General features: G+C 39.1%; 2 protein-coding genes across 2 annotated transcripts; both read left to right on the top strand.

The window, feature by feature from the left end:
* The first annotated feature begins 6,689 nt into the window (after positions 1–6,689).
* Positions 6,690–12,949, top strand: LOC110534911 (lens fiber membrane intrinsic protein-like). The gene is made up of 5 exons (XM_036934570.1): positions 6,690–6,844; positions 8,168–8,356; positions 8,729–8,878; positions 12,267–12,401; positions 12,737–12,949. Exons 2-5 carry the CDS (start codon positions 8,182–8,184, stop codon positions 12,796–12,798), a joined length of 522 nt encoding a protein of 173 aa, XP_036790465.1. The 5' UTR covers positions 6,690–6,844; positions 8,168–8,181; the 3' UTR covers positions 12,799–12,949.
* Positions 12,950–16,149: 3,200 nt separating this feature from the next.
* Positions 16,150–18,205, top strand: LOC110533512 (brain-specific homeobox protein homolog). Its single transcript, XM_021617794.2, has 3 exons — positions 16,150–16,578; positions 17,098–17,288; positions 17,385–18,205. The coding sequence occupies exons 1-3, from the start codon at positions 16,326–16,328 to the stop codon at positions 17,622–17,624; spliced, it is 684 nt and encodes a 227-aa protein (XP_021473469.1). The 5' UTR covers positions 16,150–16,325; the 3' UTR covers positions 17,625–18,205.
* Positions 18,206–20,878: the final 2,673 nt, after the last annotated feature.

Below are 20,878 nucleotides of genomic sequence, written 5' to 3'. Positions count from 1 at the left end.
TCAGACCGGGGAAGCACAGTGCCTTCAGAAAGTGTTCACACTCCTTGACTTGTCCACATTTTGATGTGTTACAGTCTGAATGTAAAATGTATTACATTTAGATTTTGTGACACTGGCCTACACACAATACCCCATAATGACAAATTGGAATTGTTTTTTTATGTTTAAACATTTATTACAAATGAAAAGCTGGAGTTAATAAGTATTCAACCCCTTTGTTAAACCAAGCCTCGATAAGTTCAGGAGTAAAATTGTGCTTAACAAATCACATAATAAGTTGCATGGACTCTGTGTGCAATAATAGTGTTTGACATGATTTTTGAATGACTACCTCATCTCTGTAGCCCACACATACAATTATCTGTGAGGTCCCTTAGTCGAGCAGTGAATTTCAAACACAGATTCAACCACAAAGACTAGGGAGATTTTCCAATGCCTCACCAAGAAGGGCACCTATTGGTAGATAGGTAAAAAAAAAAAACAGACGTCGAATATCCCTTTGAGCACGGTGAAGTTATTGATTACACTTTGGATGGTATATCAACACAGTTGCTGGAGAGGAAGGAAACTGCTCAGGGACATTACCATGAGGCCAATGGTGATGTTAATACAGTTATAGAGTTTAATGGCTATGATAGGAGAAAACTGATGATGGATCAACAACATTGTAGTTATTACAAAATACTAACCTAATTGACAGGGTGAAAAGAAGGAAGCCTGTATAGAATAATATTTTGAACCTATAAAGGCTTCCTTTGCCCTCTGTCAAAACATGCATCCTTTTTACAACATGGGCCTAAAGTAATAATGCAAAAAATGTGGCAAAGTAATTTACTTTTTGTCCTGAATACAAAGTGTTCTGTTTGGGGAAAGTCCAATACAACACATTACTGAGTACCACTCTCCATATTTTCAAGCATAGTGGTGGCTGCAGTATTTCAGGATAAAAATTTGACCTGGTTCAGTAAGCTTTCGCCAGAGACTGAGAAATGAATTCACCTTTCAGCAGGACAATAACCTAAAACAGAAGACCAAATCTACACTGGAGTTGTTTACCAAGAAGACAGTGAACGTTCCCGAGTGGCCAAGTTACAGTTTTCACTTAAATCTACTTGAAAATCAATGGCAAGACCTGAAAATGGTCAACAACCAGTTTGACAGAGCTTGAAGAATTTAAAAAATAATAATGGGCAAATGTTGCACAATCCTTCGACACTTACCCAGAAAGACTCACGGTTGCAACCGCTGCCAAAGGTGCTTCTACAAAGTATTGACTTAGCGGTGTTAATACTTATGTAAATTTATATTTCTGCATTTAATTTTCAATAAATGTGCAATTTTTTCTAAAAACATATTTTCACTGTCATTGTAGGGTATTGTGTGTAGATGGGTGAGAAAAATTCAGGCTGTAACAACAAAATGTGGAATAAGTCAAGGGGTATGAATTCTTTCTGAAGGCACTATATACTGTATGGCTGGGGGTGTTAGGCAGAGCGAGGCAAGCCAACAGACTGCACAACAAGAGGACATACAAGCCAATGGCATTGTAATGGACATGTGAATGTGAATCTCAGTCAAATAATATTTTTTTAATTGCTCATGGAACCATTAATGTTATGAACCTCTTAACATTTTGTGTGCTCTTTCCCCAGCTTGCCAATTTGTACTGCCCCTGAACTCCACATACATACATGTGTGCTTTCCATAACAAAATGAATCCGACATAAGCCAGATGGATTTGATGAAGATGGGTTTTTTCTTCCAGCAAAGAGGCATATTGTCCACGTTGATGGTGCAAGATGATATAAAATACCCTCCTGGCTGCTGAGTTGAAATGGAAGAAAATAGGCAGGGGTCTATAAAAATGAAGTTGGAAGTAAGTACGCCACTCACATCTATGGGGGAAAAACATATTTTCCAGGGACATGTTGTAGACATCGATTGGTCTGAGCAACTTGCTGTAATGGAGGTAATGGAGCTACTCTTCTCCTTTCATCTTCAGGGCGAGTGTGTGGCGAGGCGAGGGAAGGCCCAACAGGAGAGGCATATCAGTCGTAATGGACATGCATGAATATATGGGGGGAAAACAAACCCTTATTCTAATAAGCTAATAGTCTAGCTGGTTTGTGTGTGTGTAAGCTGTCCTGATGGTGAATGATACAGAGGAAATGTGCTTTGATGATAGGGGCAGTTTGTATATTTTCCATGCAGAGAGTTATAGGAAGATTTACTGATTCTCACGTGGGGATAGCTTTAGTGGTTGAGGAGAGCAATGTCACATTCTGATGCTTTTTCTCTTCTTTTTAAGAGTACAATTTAAAAGAGAACTGCATTAAATAAAGTAAGTCAAGTTAAAACCTGGAAAAAGTTTTGAATCGTGTTTTTTATTATACAGTCACAGATATTCATAACGTTTGACATTTCTTCAAATGTGCATTTTGTTTCTACAGGTAACATTATTTCTTTGAAATACCCTTTTATGTTTAATCTGCTGTAGACATTCTATACAAGATAAACCGATGTTGGGTGCCAAATTATTGGTGAATTTCCAGAAAAGGGGGCATAGTTCTCTGACATATTGGTCCACTTTGGACATATTCTGCATCATTTCAGTTCAACATATCTTGACATTTTAGTGCTATATCTGGTTGTCAAAAGTATCAACCTGTCCTCAGGGCAATTCGTAGGATTCGGCACTTACATTTGTTCCCCTCCATTTAGTATGATATACGTTAGCTTACGTTATGAATGGAATAGCAGTCGGACAATATATGACTTACCCAATCTTACAATGTCAAATGAGTTGGATGACATAACTTTATCATAAGTCTTGGAGGACATATGCTACCGTTCAAAAGTTTGGGGTCACTTAGAAATGTCCTTGTTTTTGAAAGAAAAGCTATTTTTTTTGTCCATTAAAATAACATAAATTGATCAGAAATACAGCTGGCAGCTTCATTAAATGTTACCCGCAAAACACCAGTCTCAACATCAACAGTGAAGAGGCGACTCCGGGATGCTGGACTTCTAGGCAGAGTTGCAAAGAAAAAGCCATTTCTCAAACTGGCCAATAAAAAGAAAAGATTAAGATGGGCAAAAGTACACAGACACTGGACAGAGGAACTCTGCCTTGAAGGCCAGCATCCCAGGGGTCACCTCGTCACTGTTGACGTTTATAAACGTTTTTTTTGTGGGTACTATTTAATGAAGCTGCCAGTTGAGGACTTGTGAGGCATCTGTTTCTCAAACTAGAGACTCTAATGTACTTGTCCTCTTGCTCAGTTGTGCACCGGGGCCTCCAACTCCTCTGTCTATTCTGGTTAGAGACAGTTTGTGCTGTTCTGTGAAGGGAGTAGTACACAGAGATGTATGAGAGTTTCAGTTTCTTGGCAATTTCTCGCATGGAATAGCCTTCATTTCTCAGAACAAGAATAGACTGATGAGTTTCAGAAGAAAGCTCTTTGTTTCTGGCCATTTTGAGCCTGTAATCGAACCCACAAAGGCTGATGCTCCAGATACTTAACTAGTCTAAAGAAGGACAGTTTTATTGCTTCTTTAATCAGAACAACAGTTTTCAGCTGTGCTAACATCATTGCAAAAGGTTTTTCTAATGATCAATTAGCCTTTTGAAATGATAAACTTGGATTAGCTAACACAACGTGCCATCGGATCACAGGAGTGATGGTTGCTGATAATGGGCCTCTGTACGCCTATGTAGATATTCCATTAAAAATCAGCCGTTTCCAGCTACAATAGTCTTTACAACATTAACAATGTCTACACTGTATTTCTGATCAATTTGATGTTATTTTAATGGACAAAAAAAATTGCTTTTCTTTCAAAAACAAGGACATTTCTAAGTGACCCCAAACTTTTGAACGGTAGTGCATATTATACATATTTTTCTGAGACCAGGCTGCTTGTTGCGTTGTTACAACAAAGGAGAATTAGAAGAAGAATTGACATTGCTGGTTAGGAGAACTAACTTACTAGGGTGGCAGGTAACCTAGCACTTAGATTGTTGGACCAGTAACCGAAAGGTCACTGGCTCGAATAGCCAAGCCGACAAGGTGAAAAATCTGTCTGTGCCACTTGAGAATGGCACTTAACCCTAATTTGCTCCAAGCGTGCCATACTACGAGGGCTGACCCTGTAAAACAACACATTTCACTGCACCTATAATCTATATATTTTTTTTATTAACACCAAATTCTATGACAATTTAGGTTTTATTAATTTTTTATTTTATTTCACCTTTATTTAACCATGTAGGCCAGTTGAGAACAAGTTCTAATTTACAACTGCGACCTGGCCAAGATAAAGCAAAGCAGTGCAACAAAAACAACAACCCAGAGTTACACATGAACAAACGTAGAGTCAATAACACATAAGAAAATAAAAAAATACAAATCTATGTACAGTGTGTGCAGATGTAGAAGTGTAGGGAGGTATGGCAATAAATAGGCCATAGAGGCAAAAATAATGACAATTTAGCATTAATACTGGAGTGATAGATGTGCAGATGATGATGTGCAAGTAGAGATACTGGGGTGCAAAAGAGCAAGAGGGTAAGTAATAATATGGGGATGAGGTAGTTGGGTGTGCTATTTACAGATTGGCTGTGTACAGGTACAGTGATCGGTAAGCTGCTCTGACAGCCGATGCTAGAGAGGGAGATATAAGACTCCAGCTTCAGTAATTTTTGCAATTCGTTCCAGGCATTGGCAGCAGAGAACTGGAAGGAAAGGCGGCCAAAGGAAGTGCTGGCTTTGGGGATGACCAGTGCAATATTCCTGCTGGAACGGATGCTACGGGTGGGTGTTGCTATGGTAACCAGTGAGCTGAGAGAAGGCGGGGCTTTACCTATCAAAGACTTATAGATGACCTGGAGCCAGTGGGTTTGGCGACGGATATGTAGTGAGGGCCAGCCAACGAGAGAATACAGGTCACAGTGGTGGGTAGTATATGGGGCTTTGGTGATAAAATGGATGTCACTGTGATAGACTGCATCCAATTTGCTGAGTAGAGTGTTGGGGGCTATTTTGTAAATGACATTGCCGAAGTCAAGGATTGGTAGGATAGTCAGTTTTACGAGGTTATGTTTAACGGCATGAGTGAAGGAGGCTTTGTTGTGAAATAGGAAGCCGATTCTAGATTTAATTTAGGATTTGAGATGCTTAATGTGAATCTGGAAGGAGAGTTTACAGTCTAACCAGACACCTAGGTATTTATAGTTGTCCACATATTCTAGGTCAGAACCGTCCAGAGTAGTAATGCTAGTCGGGAGGGAGGGTGTGGGCAGCAATCGGTTGAAGAGCATGCACTTAGTTTTACTAGCATTTGGAGGAGCAGTTGGAGGCCAAGGAAGGAGTGTTGTATGGCGTTCAAGCTCGTTTGGAGGTTTGTTAGCACAAAGTCCAAAGAAGTGCCAGATGTATTCAGAATGGTGTCGTCTGCATAGAGGTGGATCAGAGAATCACCAGTAGCAAGAGCGACATCATTGATATATACAGAGAAAAGAGTCGGCCTGAGAATTGAACCCTGTGGCACCCCCATAGAGACTGCCAGAGGTCTGGACAACAGGCCCTCCGATTTGACACACTGAACTCTATCTGAGAAGTAGTTGGTGAACCAGGTGAGGCAGTCATTTGAGAAGCCAAGGCTATTGAGTCTGCCGATAAGAATGCAGTGATTGACAGAGTCGAAAGCCTTGGCTAGTGGCATGGGGGATATTCGATGCTAATGCAGAACGCCACAGGATGTTTTTGTGCTGGTCAAGGGCAGTCAAGTCTGGGGTGAACCAAGGGCTATATCTGTTCTTAGTTCTACATTTTTTGAATGGGGCATGCTTATTTAAGATGGTGAGGAAAGCACTTTTGAAGAGCAACCAGGCATCCTCTACTGATGGGATGAGGTCAATATACTTCCAGGATACCCGGGCCAGGTCAATTAGAAAGGCCTGCTCGCTGAAGTGTTTTAGGGAGCGGTAAAAGGTTAAAAGAACTAACAACAAAGGTTAGGAGAATTTACGTAGCAAGTTAGGTGATTTAGGTTAAGGTTAGCAAAAGTGTTAGGGGAAGGATTAATAACAGTTTTACAGTTGTCCCCGATGCGTCTCGAACCCGCAACCTTTGGATTTCTAGACGGTCACGGTATACCCCTATCCATCCTCATCCAGCATTTGTAACATAAAATAACATATCGTATTTAATGGATGTGCAAACATTTCGGTCCAGTCTTATGGTATTAGGGGCAATTTTGTGTACTATGTAGGACCATCATGGGAATCTCTCATATAGAGTATGCCTGGAAATTGTGGGTATGCCCCACAAAAGGATTCTCGTAGTTCTTGCAGCTTACATTTACAGAATAAACAAATACTATTGAATCGAAAGTGGGTCAAGGAATCACTCAGAAAATAATAATTAGGAGAATATTTGCTAAATTTACTTTTGATTAAAATAATCAGTGCTGTTTGAGGCAGAGCCTCTGATTTAACTCCTGACCTGCTCTCCACTATAGCTGCTTCAGCCCTTCACTTTCAATCAAAAACATCCAGTCATCAGTATTACTTCAACCTGACAGCTTTAGACAATTCTGTTTTTTCAGCAGATTCCCAAATGACAAAACTAGTAGTGCTGATTGGCTAGCTCTCTGCTTGTCCCTTTGTCTGCCCTCTCCGTTTGTTCTATCCCCCATTTCCCTATTCACCGATTCAAACGATAGCGCTATTAGCCTGCTGGAAATCTGCCTGTCTTGGCATTATAGGGGCCTAGTTGTATTTTGTCAGGAAACCCAACTTTAATACAGAGTCACTTAGTCTTCATAAAAGGGGTCTATTAAGGTAAGCTTGTCAGCGTGTGGTTGGATTTATGCAATAGTGTCATCCATCTTGAAAATAATGAATTATGATTTAGTGTGTTTGTGTGTGACAGTCAATCTCTGATTCTTTCCAGTATATGAAAAAAAAGAGTCAGTCATTCAGGGTAAAAATGAGGGTCAGTAAATGCTGATGTTAAATATTGGTATAGTGCTCCAAACATTTCATTTTTAAATGTAGATTTATATCCTAAATGTTTAACTGAATGACTATACTGCATATGGTCAAGTATATGAGTATATATATGTTTACAGGTTGATATCACCAACTTTCATGGATAAAATAGGCACATGCTATCTGCTGTATTAAGAAATAAACAATAAATCATTTGTGTTTGGGAATAATCTGGTTATTGAACCACTGTGAAAAACTGACCAAATGTGTAGCCTATAGAATCAGTTTTCAATAAATTATTGTAAAATCTCCACCAAATTATAACCAACAATTTTGTTGGTGTAAATAGAGTATGGATGGAAATGTAGGGTATGGTGACATATAGGTGACACTGAAAACAATTAGGTTGCCCTCTTCTGGCCAGTGTAAAATTGATAGATAATTGATGGGAGTGTCTATGGCTAATTAGTTTCTGCTCTCACAGTAAGAAGAAAAGTAGAGTTGTTTTTGAAAGGGATGACATTTTTAATGTGATTTCATTTTAAAAAATCTGATATATTGGCACTCAATGCTGGCAATTAAATATTAGCATTAGTACATCTTTCAGTATTTGGGACAGTTTTACAGTAGTTATTTCTAGAATAGCAACAGATGTGATCACAAATTAACATACTCTTGAGAAGAGTATTGAGAAGCTGCTATAAGAACAGTAATACATACATTAAAAGTGGATCTACGATATTTGCAATGGTTATTAAAATTATGTTCTGGATTTTACCAGACATAATCTGCCATTTAAATAAATGTGAAATTGAAATGAGAACGACCAGGGTTTGATCAGAAGATATTGTTTTCAGGTAGTACAAGTGACAAATACATCAAATATCAAAGTTATCCTGGGCAAATGCCCTGAGTGAAGCTCTATAATATAAGAGGTGAGGGCCCATCCTTTCCCACTGATCTCCCAGAGAACAAAGTGGACCTCAGAATAGACACATACCTGCAACCCTTTGGCTCAATCCAGTGGAAACTATGTGATAATTACAATGCAATTACCAACACTTAGAGCCTCTCTTGCTGAAGTGTGTGTGTGTGTTGACAGGGGGCCGCGGCTGACCCCTGTATTCTAAGTGACCTCAAGCTCATCATTGTGTGTGCGTGTTTGTGTGTCAGGTTGCAGGTGCAGGATGTACAGCTTCATGGGCGGAGGGCTGTTCTGTGCAGGCGTGGGGAACATCCTCCTGATTGTTTCTACGGCAACCGATTATTGGATGCAGTACCGACACTCCAACAACTACATGCATCAGGGCCTGTGGCGGTACTGCATGCCGGGGAAATGCTTTACACACAATGACAGCATTGGTGAGGACTACAGCCAGTGCACACAATGCTATCATAACACTGTCATAACACCCAAAACATATCATAGCGAGCCATAAATGGTATATGAGTGGTGCTATTTCCATGTTATGTGCCATGTCAGTGGTACAGCTTATGAATCACAAAATTATGTGATGGGAGCTATACCAATCACACCACAGCTTGTTGATTTTGGCATGAAAGAGTCATTATCCTAGTCACAGCATGAGCATCAAGGCTTGCTTTCCATAACAAGATTCATATTTGCCAAGCACAGTTCAAACGTCATCAATATGGTTAGTTTCAGGTCAAAACAGTCCAGGGTCAGTCTCTCTTGTACCCTGACAATTCCTGTTAACCTTTGACTCCCTGCAGCCCACTTGGATGCCACCCGAGCACTTATGATCCTCTCTCTTCTGGCCTGTTTCATTGGCATCATTATCGGCATCATGGCCTTCATCCACTCCTCGTTCTTCAACAGGTTTGACAAAACCTTTGCTGCAGGCATATTGTTCTTCATCTCATGTAAGTTGGGTTCACTTACTTCTTTTCACTTATTTTACACATTTTACAGAGGACATTTTCACTTATGAAATGATGTACCCTGGTTCGGTTTCCTGGAGCGTTTGTGGGAATTCTACAGAATACGAGTTGCTTTCACAATACCTGAAATAACAGTTTCAGGGTGCAATTAGCAAGACTCACATTCTACATGACGTTAGCGAGCTAGCTTGTTTACAATGCGCAAAAAGTTCCATGTGACCCGCTCCACAATACCTGGTGCTCTGGTCCTGGATCTTGGACCCACTAATCACGCAGGTCCAGGTTTGTGTCAGCCAGTGTTCGTGTGAGTTTCACACAGCTTTATAGCGCGGATCAGGGTACCGAAAGCTCCGGGATCCTGATCATAAGCGGATACGTGAAAGCACCCATACTGTTTGGTTTTCTTTCCATGTCAAATGTTGTAACTGTATGATAAGTGATATAAGGTTATCTTTATTTGTTGGATGCTGAATACAACTTTTAGTTCAAATTCAAAGATTCTGTCGGTCGAATGGTGTCTAATGGTTTTTATGAACCACATGGAGAAGAATAAAACTTAAATACACCAGACAAAATTTGGCATGGAATAGCATAATGATATAATTGCAGTGGCAAACAGAGTTTAGGAACACAACATCAGGAGTCTGTGTATTAGTTTGACTTTCTGAGTTGTGCATCGTCCTGGTGGTTGGCGACAGAACATATGTATAATCTCTAGGAACTATATTTACCAGACGTAAAAATAAATGTGTCCCTCACTATCAAATAAAAGTCAAAATTAAATTTTTGTCCGAACCGCACCATAATACATCGGCGTTAGACAGCGGGTTGCCATTAGACCACGCACTTCACGCGAGACGTCCTACCACATAATCTATTTTACACAGCAGGAAAAAAGTATGGTGCGGTTTGGACAAAAGTAGGATTCTGACATTTAATTGATAGCAAGGGACACCTTTCATTTTACGTCTGGTAAGTAGAGTTCCTAGAGATTACACATATGCTTTTGTTGACAGGAAACGTTTTAGTGAAGCCGGCTATATTGTGGTATGGTTATTTTCCGTCGCCAATCACCAGAACGATGTACAACTCAGGGTGTCCAACCAATACACAGACTCCCGATGTTGTGTCACAAAGCTATGGCGAGTCGTGACTATGGGCCCTACACCTTCAGAGGGAACAAAAATCTTCCAATACATTGTATCAAACTCAAAAATCAAGAAAACATAGCATCACTTAATGCGCCCAACATTATATGTACTCTTGTCGGAAAATTGTAGTTCTAGTGAAGGAGGCGCAATGCTTTTTTATGGAATTTATGAATGAATCAAACAGGCCTGGCCTTGCTTCGGGGTGCCGCACACAGAGAGTCAGAATCGGCATGGACACATGTGGCACAGACCAGCGAAACAAACACAATCTTTACATAACCTATGATAACCTAACACCAATATCACCAATACCGACAACAACAGTGTCATATAAAAGGTGACAGGTTCATTGTGCTAAAAGGACAACCATTTCATTCCAAAATGAAATTAACAAACCAGCTATTACTTCCCATTGCAAATATATTTTAGCACATTCATCACACTAACCGGTGATCTAACATTCAAATGCAACAATGTTTCACAGTCATTATTTTCAATGAGATAGCCAACTGCAAAAAATAAAACAGTGTCATTCACCAGATGATCACTTGAAAACAAAGTTTGAAAGTTGTTCTTGAAAAGGGTGCTACTAACAGTTTAGCAACAACATCCAAATTGAGGCCTTCTGTCCACCTTCTGAAGGCCTAGCCAATGGCTGACTGAGTTAGCTAGATTTTTCTACCCAGAGACCACCAAGGAAAAATCCTGATTGGATATTTTTTCTCGTCAGTATTAACCCTTCTCTATCCAACACAAACTCAGGAGGTGAAAGCAGAAGACAACTACAATTATTGTAAAGATGAAAAAGAAATTAAAACAACATTTTAAATCATTCCTTAGACCTTCTCTGAAGGCCCTCACAGTTCCCCACTGTATAATTGTCTGGATGAAATCTGGTTCTGGTTGAAGCCAGGTCAGATACTCAAATTATAACTATAACTACCTAGGTTTCCATCCAATTGTTGAACGATTTTTATGCAAATTTCTAATATACGTATATAGACCATATGCTAATTTTCCCACCAGATATGTGTTTCCATCAAATTGGCTTGTTGCAGATAAAAGGCTGTGCATGATGACATTGTAAACATAAAAAAAAAATGTGCGTAAATTCCCATGTACCAAATAAAAAATACAAGTTAAATTGTTTTCCATCACATTTTCTACTGCTGGTTTTGGCAACATCTTACAGATACAGTGCGGGTATAGCCTATACATGATAAGATTATTATGGACAAAAGAGCAAGATCATTTTTATTTGTCAAATGGCAGCCAAGCATTATCATCATGTCACCAGCATAAGACCCTCAATATTTATTGGAAAGGGGCATCAAGCTCATCACCATGAAGTTTCACCACCCTGTGAAGTTCATCATAGCTTATTTCATATGTAGCCTAATAAACTGCATCCTTTCCCGTCATAGAGGGAGAACCACACAACATATCATCGCATGACTCCAAGTTTACTTCGATATGATGGTTATTAGGCCTATATCAATATTTGTGCATAAATCCATTTCCACCACCATTTCTCACATAATTAATTTGACCAACAAAAAGATCCCACCCTGTGTAGCATATTTTGTTTGTAAACATTTTGGAAAGTTTACAGACAAATGTGCTTTTTCCATCAGGCCTATCATAACATTTTTTATCCGGCATGTAACCTACTTTACTCGCATAAAAAGTTTGGAAGGAAACCTGTTTACTGACTATAAAAAGCACTATTTTGGTTGTTATCTGGGTAGTTTGGTCCACCATGCAGAATATCATGATTGATGTATATTAAAAAAACTACCTTTTTCTGTGTTTCATTGTATTTGCAGGGACTTTAAATATTGTAATATTGTTTACATTTTTGCATGTGTCTGCCCTTGTGTTTGGCACTTTCAACATTAACCTGAAACAATACTAGAAAATAAGATCTTAGTTCCATCTTATTATTGACTAAATCTAGCCTATTGTTTACTAATTAGACATACAAAAGGAAATCAGATACTTCCAACAGCAAACTGTTCACTAAATAAGTGTGCATAATTGTGTATCAGTGTTGAAATTGATCAGTATCCACTGACGTCACAATTTGACAGATTTCTGTGTTAAAACCTAAAGCATAAAACTCTTAAGACTTTTAAGAATCCAAGAAATGCAAAAACATGGATGCCATCATTAAATGATGTGATGTTGCAGTAAGTAGTTTGCTCTCTTTTTCTCTCCAGGCTTTTTCGTGTTGCTAGCAATGGCAGTGTACACTGGCGTGACGATTAATTACTATGGTAAACGCTATGGCAACTGGAGGTTCTCCTGGTCCTTCATCATCGGCTGGGTGTCAGTGGTGCTAAACTTCTTTTCAGGTAAAACCAAAACAACACAGGTCACACTCCCCACATAACATTTAATTGTGAACTAATGTTTTATTTAAGCAAATATATTATATATATTATTAATACTCCAAATGGTTAATCCAAGGCCGGTGTGTGTGTGTGTGTGTGTGTGTGTGTGTGTGTGTGTGTGTGTGTGTGTGTGTGTGTGTGTGTGTGTGTGTGTGTGTGTGTGTGTGTGTGTGTGTGTGTGTGTGTGTGTGTGTGTGTGTGTGTGTGTGTGTGTGTGTATGTGTGTATGTGTGTCTGTGCGTGCACGCGCGCATGCATGTGTACGAGTACATGATGTCTTTGTCTTTCTTTTAAAGGTATATTCTATATGTGTGCCTATCGGATGCACGAATGCCCCAGAAACTCAAACTCTCACTAGAAGACTTCCGAAATTATAATCAATGTCTTATATTGAGAGCTTGTGGCTGTTCCCCCGAATTTGAGAGTCAAGATGGATCGATCCACTATTTACTTTTGGAACATGGATTCTAGTATTTTAAGTGATCTGAATAAAGGACGCTGGGGATAAACATGTCTCCTTTTTAATTATTAAATGCTTGTTCTTTTATATTTGCACAGCCCATTTTTACACGTCAGAAATATAGACAATTTTGAGTACAGGTCTGATATGGTAAAGTATATACATTATCTGCAAAGCAGACAAACTAACACAGATCTGGTCAAGTAAAATTATCCAAGTACTTCAAATAAAATGTGACAGATGCATAAATATACTGTCTCCTGTATGTAGGTATAGCTACTAACAATAGAATTACGCCTTAGCAGAGTTGGGCAGGCTTCAAGAAATTATAGAACACAACTGCCCAGGGTCAGGCTATAGAAGAATAGCAGTCGTTTTCAAGTGTGTATCTTTTGGAAAATGTTAGTAATAGTTTTATAGCATGTATGGGGATGCACAATAAGCTGCTATGTTGAACACATATGCCATTATTACATAGGCTATCATAAAAAAACATGTATATGTTTGGATCATACAAAAATGATTTGGTCCTGTGGCAGGCATTCTTGTACAACATGATGAATGATATGATGTCCAGACTAACTGGATTGGTTAAGTGGAAGACCGCGATAAACCTATTGCATGCAAGATGATACACTGGTGCAGGGTAAACATATTTGCCAAACACATTGTGTGTGGAATTTGTGTCATGATTTCACTTCGATTGGTTAAACATTGACTGAGGTTAATTGATGGTAGTCAGAAATGTTTAGGCAACCATTTCCCAAACTCTGGGGACCCCAAGGGGCAGACTTTTTGTTTTTTTGCCCTAGCACTACACAGCTATTTCAAATAATCAAATCTAGATAAGTTGAATATTTGAACTAGCTGTGCAGTGCTAGGAAAAAAAACGAAATGTGCACCCCTTGGGGTCCCCAGGACAGAATTTGGGAAACTCTGGTTTAGGCCAATAGGACAATGTTTTGCGATAAAGGTGTTGGGAAAATGTATGCATATTTAAATTAATATGACATTGCCTTCCTGTATTTCACAATCAATCATCATGTTACATATCAACTGATGCCAAAAGTTCAGTGAAGACTAAGGATCTAATAATACATGTTCTTCACAAAACCGCGCCACTGGTACATGATGGGAAGTCCCGACGCAAAAAAAGACGAATGTCAAAACAATATATAGCTTATTTCCACTTAATTTGATTAATCTTGTTACCAGATCAATATAGTAACACTGCAAAAAAATGACCAGACGACGTCTCTGAAGCTAAACGATGTATTACCAAATAGAATGCTGCAAGCCTCTTATGGTCAATCCACTATCTGCATTGGCCGTGCTGCATTTACGGTGATACGGCCTCTGCAGAAGTCAGGTCATTCATACTTCTTGGGCTTTGTGGAGCAGCGCATAGATGTTGTGAAGGAAGTTGTCAAGGAAGTGAGTTTGTGTTTATACAGAACCTCCCGCCCCCACCTACCATCAACCAATCACATTGAGCCCTCGGCATTGTTACAGGATTTGGGAGGCGCACAGCAATGTGGTAGGGAGCTCAATTTGGCCTCTGCGTGGCTCCGGAGGCTCCGCAATTCCGTCACATATCCATACAGCGCCTCCATACAGCGCATCCGACAACATTTTCAGGTCAAGCATAAATTGGCTTTTAGAATTGATGCTCTGGTGCCCAGGCACTACATTTTACTTGATGAAATGGCTGTTAAAAGCCGATTGACTATCCGTGCAAAGACGATTTCATCATCATTGTTTATTTACACTACTTTAAAATGTACCTCTTAAACCAACAGTTACCCTGATGTTCTTTTAAGAAGGGCTGAGGAGGCGCACTTGCATCTCAGAGGTTTTCTCAACTTAGTTCATGATTTAGCTGGAAAGACTCAAAATACTACTATGCTTTGCAAGTGTTTTTTTTTTCTTTCAGCAAGTTAATTTGTTGTATAGGCCTATTATATTCAACAAATGTTTATACAGGTAGCCTTCTACAGATATGTCAAAAAGGGCCTCAAGACGATTACCAAAGTGAACTAAGACCTGCAAGTCATGTCATATCACTTCATTCGATCAACTGTCGAATTGTGCAGTTGCCATAAAAGTCTATGATTTCTGGACTCTGCTCAGATAGAGAAACAAACGAAAACAGTGCCTCAAGCTGTCACATTTCCAAGCTCATTAAACTGGTGCTACATTACATTTGGAGTCATTTGCAAGGTGCACATTCATTTTCCTTATACAAGCTCATGCATATGGAGGACATGTTTAAGATGTGGCTCAGTAATGCAATGTCGTGAGTAATTGAATCCAGTAATTAATTTGTTCTGCCTACCTGATCAAATGGAAATACTGTCCTCGCGCCCAAGGATTACTACTTCCGCTCTAACATCTCCCCTAATTGCCTAATAGCATTGCAGCGAAAATTCTGCCTGCATTAAGACACTTTCACATTAGCCAGTGTGATTGGAAATGTGATGACAACACGATATCAACAAATTAAGGCTTCAGTCGCCTAAATGTCGCAGGAGCACCACTTGTACTCTCACAGATTGTAATACCAACAATTACAGCCAATTTAGGGCGGAATTAGCAGATAGCCCTGTTATATCCCCCGCCTCAGCGATCCGCTCAAAATGACTAACTAAGAAAATATAGTATAGCCTAGGGATTACAAGAACAGGCTACTGTTGCACAAAAAAAGTAATGCCATTTAGAGTAGTAAATGTTAGTTGTCTGTCGTCTATTTGGGAATGCCAACAGCAGTCCCACGGATGTTAGGAGTAACACTGCAAAAAGTCTAAGATAGGCTACATGTAGAAAGTGAAACGTTATCATTTGTTAATCATTGGTGTTGCCTAGTAATGGCTTATACCTTGTTATAAACAGTTGATGTTTATCAATAGTCTATACATTGCACCACAGGTTATGTGACATATATAATACTCTAATGGCTTAAAATTGTAGGATATATGTTCATACTCAAATTTGACTGGAAAATGGGCGAATGGAAGCAAGTTTGACTGAGACGCGGGAACAACTGCAGGACTTCCGTGGGAAGGCTTTTTCAGCACCATGGCGAGCGACCCTCCCTCTTCGTCATCACCATGATTAATCCATACAAAACGAATTCCATGCTCCGCCCCACTGGCGTGCTATTGGCTGATTACAAATCAATTTCACAATTTACCACAGTCGCTCCCCTTGGATAAATAGTAGGCTAATTTACCTCCCACTGGCACTGAATAAATAGTAGGCTAATCTGACTGGCACCACTCACTGGCTGCCACACAGACGACAATTCTAACGTTTGAGACTGACGAGAAGGGCAAGAAGTTTAGTGCTACCCTCCCCTGGTTTGTTAGGGTGCGCATAGCATCGACTCCACACGGACTCAATTTTGAAAGTGTTTTCAGAGATTTAAGATGAATCTGAACTATACATCCCCCATGCCTCAGATGCCAGCCCAGAGGTCAACGTCGTTCTTCATCGAAGATATTTTATTACACAAACCCAAGCCTCTGAGAGAGGTCTTCCACTCGCCGTTCTCAAGCTCTCTGGCGTCCCGAATGCCTCTCCTAGAATATGGATACCCACTGATGCCCACTCCGATACTAGCGCATCACCCGCACCATCCTCTACAAAAACTGGACCATCACCAGTATTTCTTTACGTCTGGTAAGTCAACGAAGGCACTGGACTGGTAATTCACGATGCTAAGGCAGTCAGAGAGTGCAATGACAGTTAAGACATTGACATTCCGTTAGGCCTATAAAGATTTAATTCCAAATGGGTCTTTTATAATGTTAGCGCATGCATAATTTCAATTTTAGTAGCCCATTAAACCTAATAGCCTGACAAATCGATGGAATTGTCTCCGGCGTTTTACAACAGGTGCATCGGCCTTTTCGCGCGTAAACATTGGTGCAAAAAAAAACGTTTTCGAATAAATCCAACAATCAGAACAAAATCTATTTATACTTCATTATATAATGATTGGGTAAATATAACGAGGCCTAAGGTAATGGTGTGAAGAAATTGCACGGAGTAAAACGCTTTAAAGCCTGATTTTTCCCACATGCCTAGAGTTTGACATCTCATTTAACTTATCAACTTAACTTAACAAATGTATATCTTAATATCATTTTATTAAATATTGTGTTGAATTAAATTTTGGATGCAATATTTATTTCACAGGGATGCAAATGCCGGCTTTATTTCAGCATCATCCAGAGTTACCCGGCAAGCATTGCAGACGCAGGAAGGCGAGAACGGTTTTCTCGGATTCTCAACTATCTGGTCTTGAAAAGAGATTTGAGATACAACGGTACCTATCCACGCCAGAACGAGTGGAGTTGGCAACAGCGTTAAGTCTCTCGGAAACCCAGGTAAGAAAACTAAATTCATACAATCAACATAGCCTTCGGGATGGTCGCATTGTGCTGCAAAGCAAGTTTATTAAATATTCCACCTTTGTCACACAGGTGAAAACATGGTTTCAAAACAGAAGGATGAAGCATAAAAAGCAACTGAGGAAAACACAAGATGACCAGAAAAATCCGAATGATTTAGATAGATCCATGGATAACGCAAGTGAGAGTGAACTCAACGAAAAAAATACAGATGATGTTAACAGTGGAATCGAGCCGAACTCGTACATTTTGGAAAATGAGGACGATGTTGATATCGAGGATGACATTTGCTCGCCAGAACCTTCACTATAGAGCAAGTGGCAAGTTGTTTTAAAAACAAATAACCATGACCCATTGTAAATGTAAATATTGAATTGTGTCTTTTCCATATGAAATTATATATAGCTTTTTTAAACAAATCAATGATAATAATGCAAAGTAGTATTTATTCAAGGGTATGCGTAATATGTCACTACACATTCATTTTAGGCTCTGTCTATATTTATGTTTTCCGTGACTGTAAAATGCATCATATCAAACAACTGTACATACAAAATATAATCTGAAGCAATGTTCATTATTAGGAAGGTATTAATAATATTATTATTAGTATGACTATTATCTTTGAATCAAAAGTCAAACAAAAACCAGACATCTTAATTTTAAGATTTGTTTTTATTGTTTAAAGCCACAAGTTTAATATTTTGCGAGAAAATCTTTGAGAACCATTTATATATAACTACTTTGATAAACAAAATCGACATCTCAATTGCAGCATGTCACATTTTTAACCTATCTTTTTGCACTTTCGTTCAGGTAGCCTAATGAAAGATGTTGCAGCATATGCCCATTGAAGTGTTATTGCTTTACTATTAAAACGTGCATGATAACAAGAGCTAATTGTTTATTTAGCCTGTACCATTTCCCGTTTACGTTAGTTGGTTTTATTATTAGGCAAAGGGATTAAAGTTTCACTTTCCTCTAAACTTGGATGACTTGACCAATGTTTCAATTTAATGCCAGTTAATACTTTATTAGTTCGTTATTAATCAATAATCATATCTTTATAGGACACTGGAGATTTAACTAGAACATATATTTGTATTTAATTTAAATAGTTTTATAGGAATACTCGTACTTTTGAAAAGCAATATGATTGTTAGACCGGTTCTACGACCTCTTTTTTACTTCAATAATAATAGCATCTTCATTTGAATTAATTATGGTTATAATAATATTTTTAAGTAGGCTATTATTTTGCATAGGCCTATCCGCATTAATATCTTAGAAAATGCACCTTCCGTATCTAGAGAAGAGATCAGTTGTAATAGCTTTTTACTAACATAACCCACCTATTAAAGAACCAGGAGCCATTTAGCTGTGGAGGTAATGTGAATCTGAGGCTGCCTGTTTAAGTTGCTCGTGGGGTTGTAAACCTTGGTAGGTGGGACCACGCTGAGTGAGGAATACAAGAAAGACTTCCACACACTAGAACAAATAGTTGTTACATGTAACATGGAGGAAGCTATTCATAAACATTCTCATGACTTTTATTCAACTTCAGTTATTCTGCCACTGGATCACCAAATGTCTTAGCAGAAAGAGAAGACTGACTCAAGCAGTCGACTCAAAACAACATGGACCCCTCACAAATTGCGTTCAATGCTAAGCTAAATGGGGATATTTGGACAGATATTTAAGTCTAATGTGTGCATAATGTTGTTGACATTAAAAGTAAACCAGCCCATCGTTTGGTCTTTGCCTCTCCGTGGTAGAATATTACTCGAAAGTTGTTGCCAAAAGGAATTAATCGTTTGCGTAGTAAAATAGGCTACCAGCTCCAACCAAACTAAATTTGACACTCAATAATTAAAAAATGTAACGAATGTTGTAAAACAGAAAAAATGTTTTGTAAGTATGGAAAGAATGCAGGATAAAATAAAGTAATTCAGTATAGCCTAGAAATGTAGTCACCTCTTGAAACACAACTGCCACACATGAAAACAATATGCATTGAAGATTATGATTATTTAAATATTCTCCACCTGTGTCAATCAACCATCACTTAATTGATTGGCCAATCAGCAGAGACACTTAACAGAAAACGATTTGGACAAATAACAGCAAAGGGAATTGAGAGCCCTTCATTGTATAATGAAACATACATCGATATGTTAGTAATAATAGCATGCTTTAATTTAAACACAACAGTAAATGTTGGGGGTTTAAATTACAACATTGAAAACAGTGTCCATGACTTGGTGAAAGTAACTCCATAACACACCCATTTTTAATTTTCTCTGAATATGATCAAAATCAGTTAGTAAACATTGTTAAAATATACTCACATTAGATAATACTCATCAGTAGCATGCAGACACACAACTTTGACATTTGAGAAACATGGATGAATGTCTAATTCTGATGTGAGACAGAGCTGGAAGCAGCACTACCCTTTAGGCCTACAGGTGAGCAAGTACGCTAATTTCTTCTGCAATGACAATGAGTGCAAAAACAAGGGCAGATTTTTATTTAAGTATTATCTCTAGTAGAAAAATACTTTCTTATTAATTTTCCTTTCAGATAATGAGTTTACACTATTTGCTTTTAACTCAACACCCCGAGAAACAAACACCCACACACCAAAGGGTTGGAAACACACACACACACCAAGGAGTTGGAAGCCAGGGTCTGCCATGGTGCGCCCCTGGAGCAGATTACGTGTTAAGTGCCTTACTCAAGGGTACAATGGCAGGAGCTGGCACGCCACTTACCACCAGATTTTCTTATCAGAATTGGGATTCGATCCGGCAACCCTCCTGTTCCTGGCCCACCTCTCTAACCTCTAGGCGACCTGGCACTTTCCATGTGGGCCACTTCATCTGGAATGCCCTTTAAAAGCATGCACGTGTGCACTCACACACACATGCACACACCGTACGCATGCACGCACACACGCACAGGCCAAAATCATCAATACCAGCTATTGTTGAACTTATTGAGTCATTTAAATGTGCACCACAAGGCAGCTCTCCATTCATTTGGAAGGTTTAAATTAACAGGCACATCCAAACAGGATATGCAGCACTCTCCCACCCTTTGAAAAGCAATTCATGTCATTTTCAAAAGATAATGCGGATTGACTGAGAAAATAAAAAGCGTTGAAGAGAATAGGCCGTGCGGAAGGTGATCAATTAAAAGATTAAGCGTTTTGCAACACATGGATGCATCTGCATTTGGACCTAATAGTGGGGCCATCAGCTCATTTTCAGGGGCCTGCCGCCTACTCACATCAAAGCATGCACGTCTGCCCCGGTTATTCCAATCGGCAGAAAGGGATGCTAATTTAGTCCCCTTCATGTGTGGTGGTGAGACTCCTTCAATTAACTAGATTTCTATGGAAAAGGAGGGGTGGGGGGAAAGATGCAAAGAGAGTTGGTCTGGATAGGCAGTGTTTCTCATTAGGTCCGGTATTTATTATTACCCCCACACATCTGAGGCTTTAACACTAAAAACACAGTGCATCAAAGATGCCATGATGGGTTAAATGGAGACTATAATCTAAT

This window comes from Oncorhynchus mykiss, chromosome 10 (assembly GCF_013265735.2).
Source record: "Oncorhynchus mykiss isolate Arlee chromosome 10, USDA_OmykA_1.1, whole genome shotgun sequence".
NCBI lineage: Eukaryota > Metazoa > Chordata > Actinopteri > Salmoniformes > Salmonidae > Oncorhynchus > Oncorhynchus mykiss.
The sequence above is the reverse complement of the archived record's forward strand: the minus strand, read 5'-3'. Positions and strand labels throughout refer to the sequence as shown.

Coding starts and splice junctions, on each gene's coding strand:
- LOC110533512 (XM_021617794.2), top strand. CDS start 16,326: ATGAATCTGAACTATACATCCCCCATGCCTCAGATGCCAGCCCAGAGG. Junction 16,579..17,097: donor CCAGTATTTCTTTACGTCTG/GTAAGTCAACGA, acceptor TTTATTTCACAG/GGATGCAAATGCCGGCTTTA. Junction 17,289..17,384: donor TAAGTCTCTCGGAAACCCAG/GTAAGAAAACTA, acceptor TTTGTCACACAG/GTGAAAACATGGTTTCAAAA.
- LOC110534911 (XM_036934570.1), top strand. CDS start 8,182: ATGTACAGCTTCATGGGCGGAGGGCTGTTCTGTGCAGGCGTGGGGAAC. Junction 8,357..8,728: donor TACACACAATGACAGCATTG/GTGAGGACTACA, acceptor GACTCCCTGCAG/CCCACTTGGATGCCACCCGA. Junction 12,402..12,736: donor GGTGCTAAACTTCTTTTCAG/GTAAAACCAAAA, acceptor TTTCTTTTAAAG/GTATATTCTATATGTGTGCC.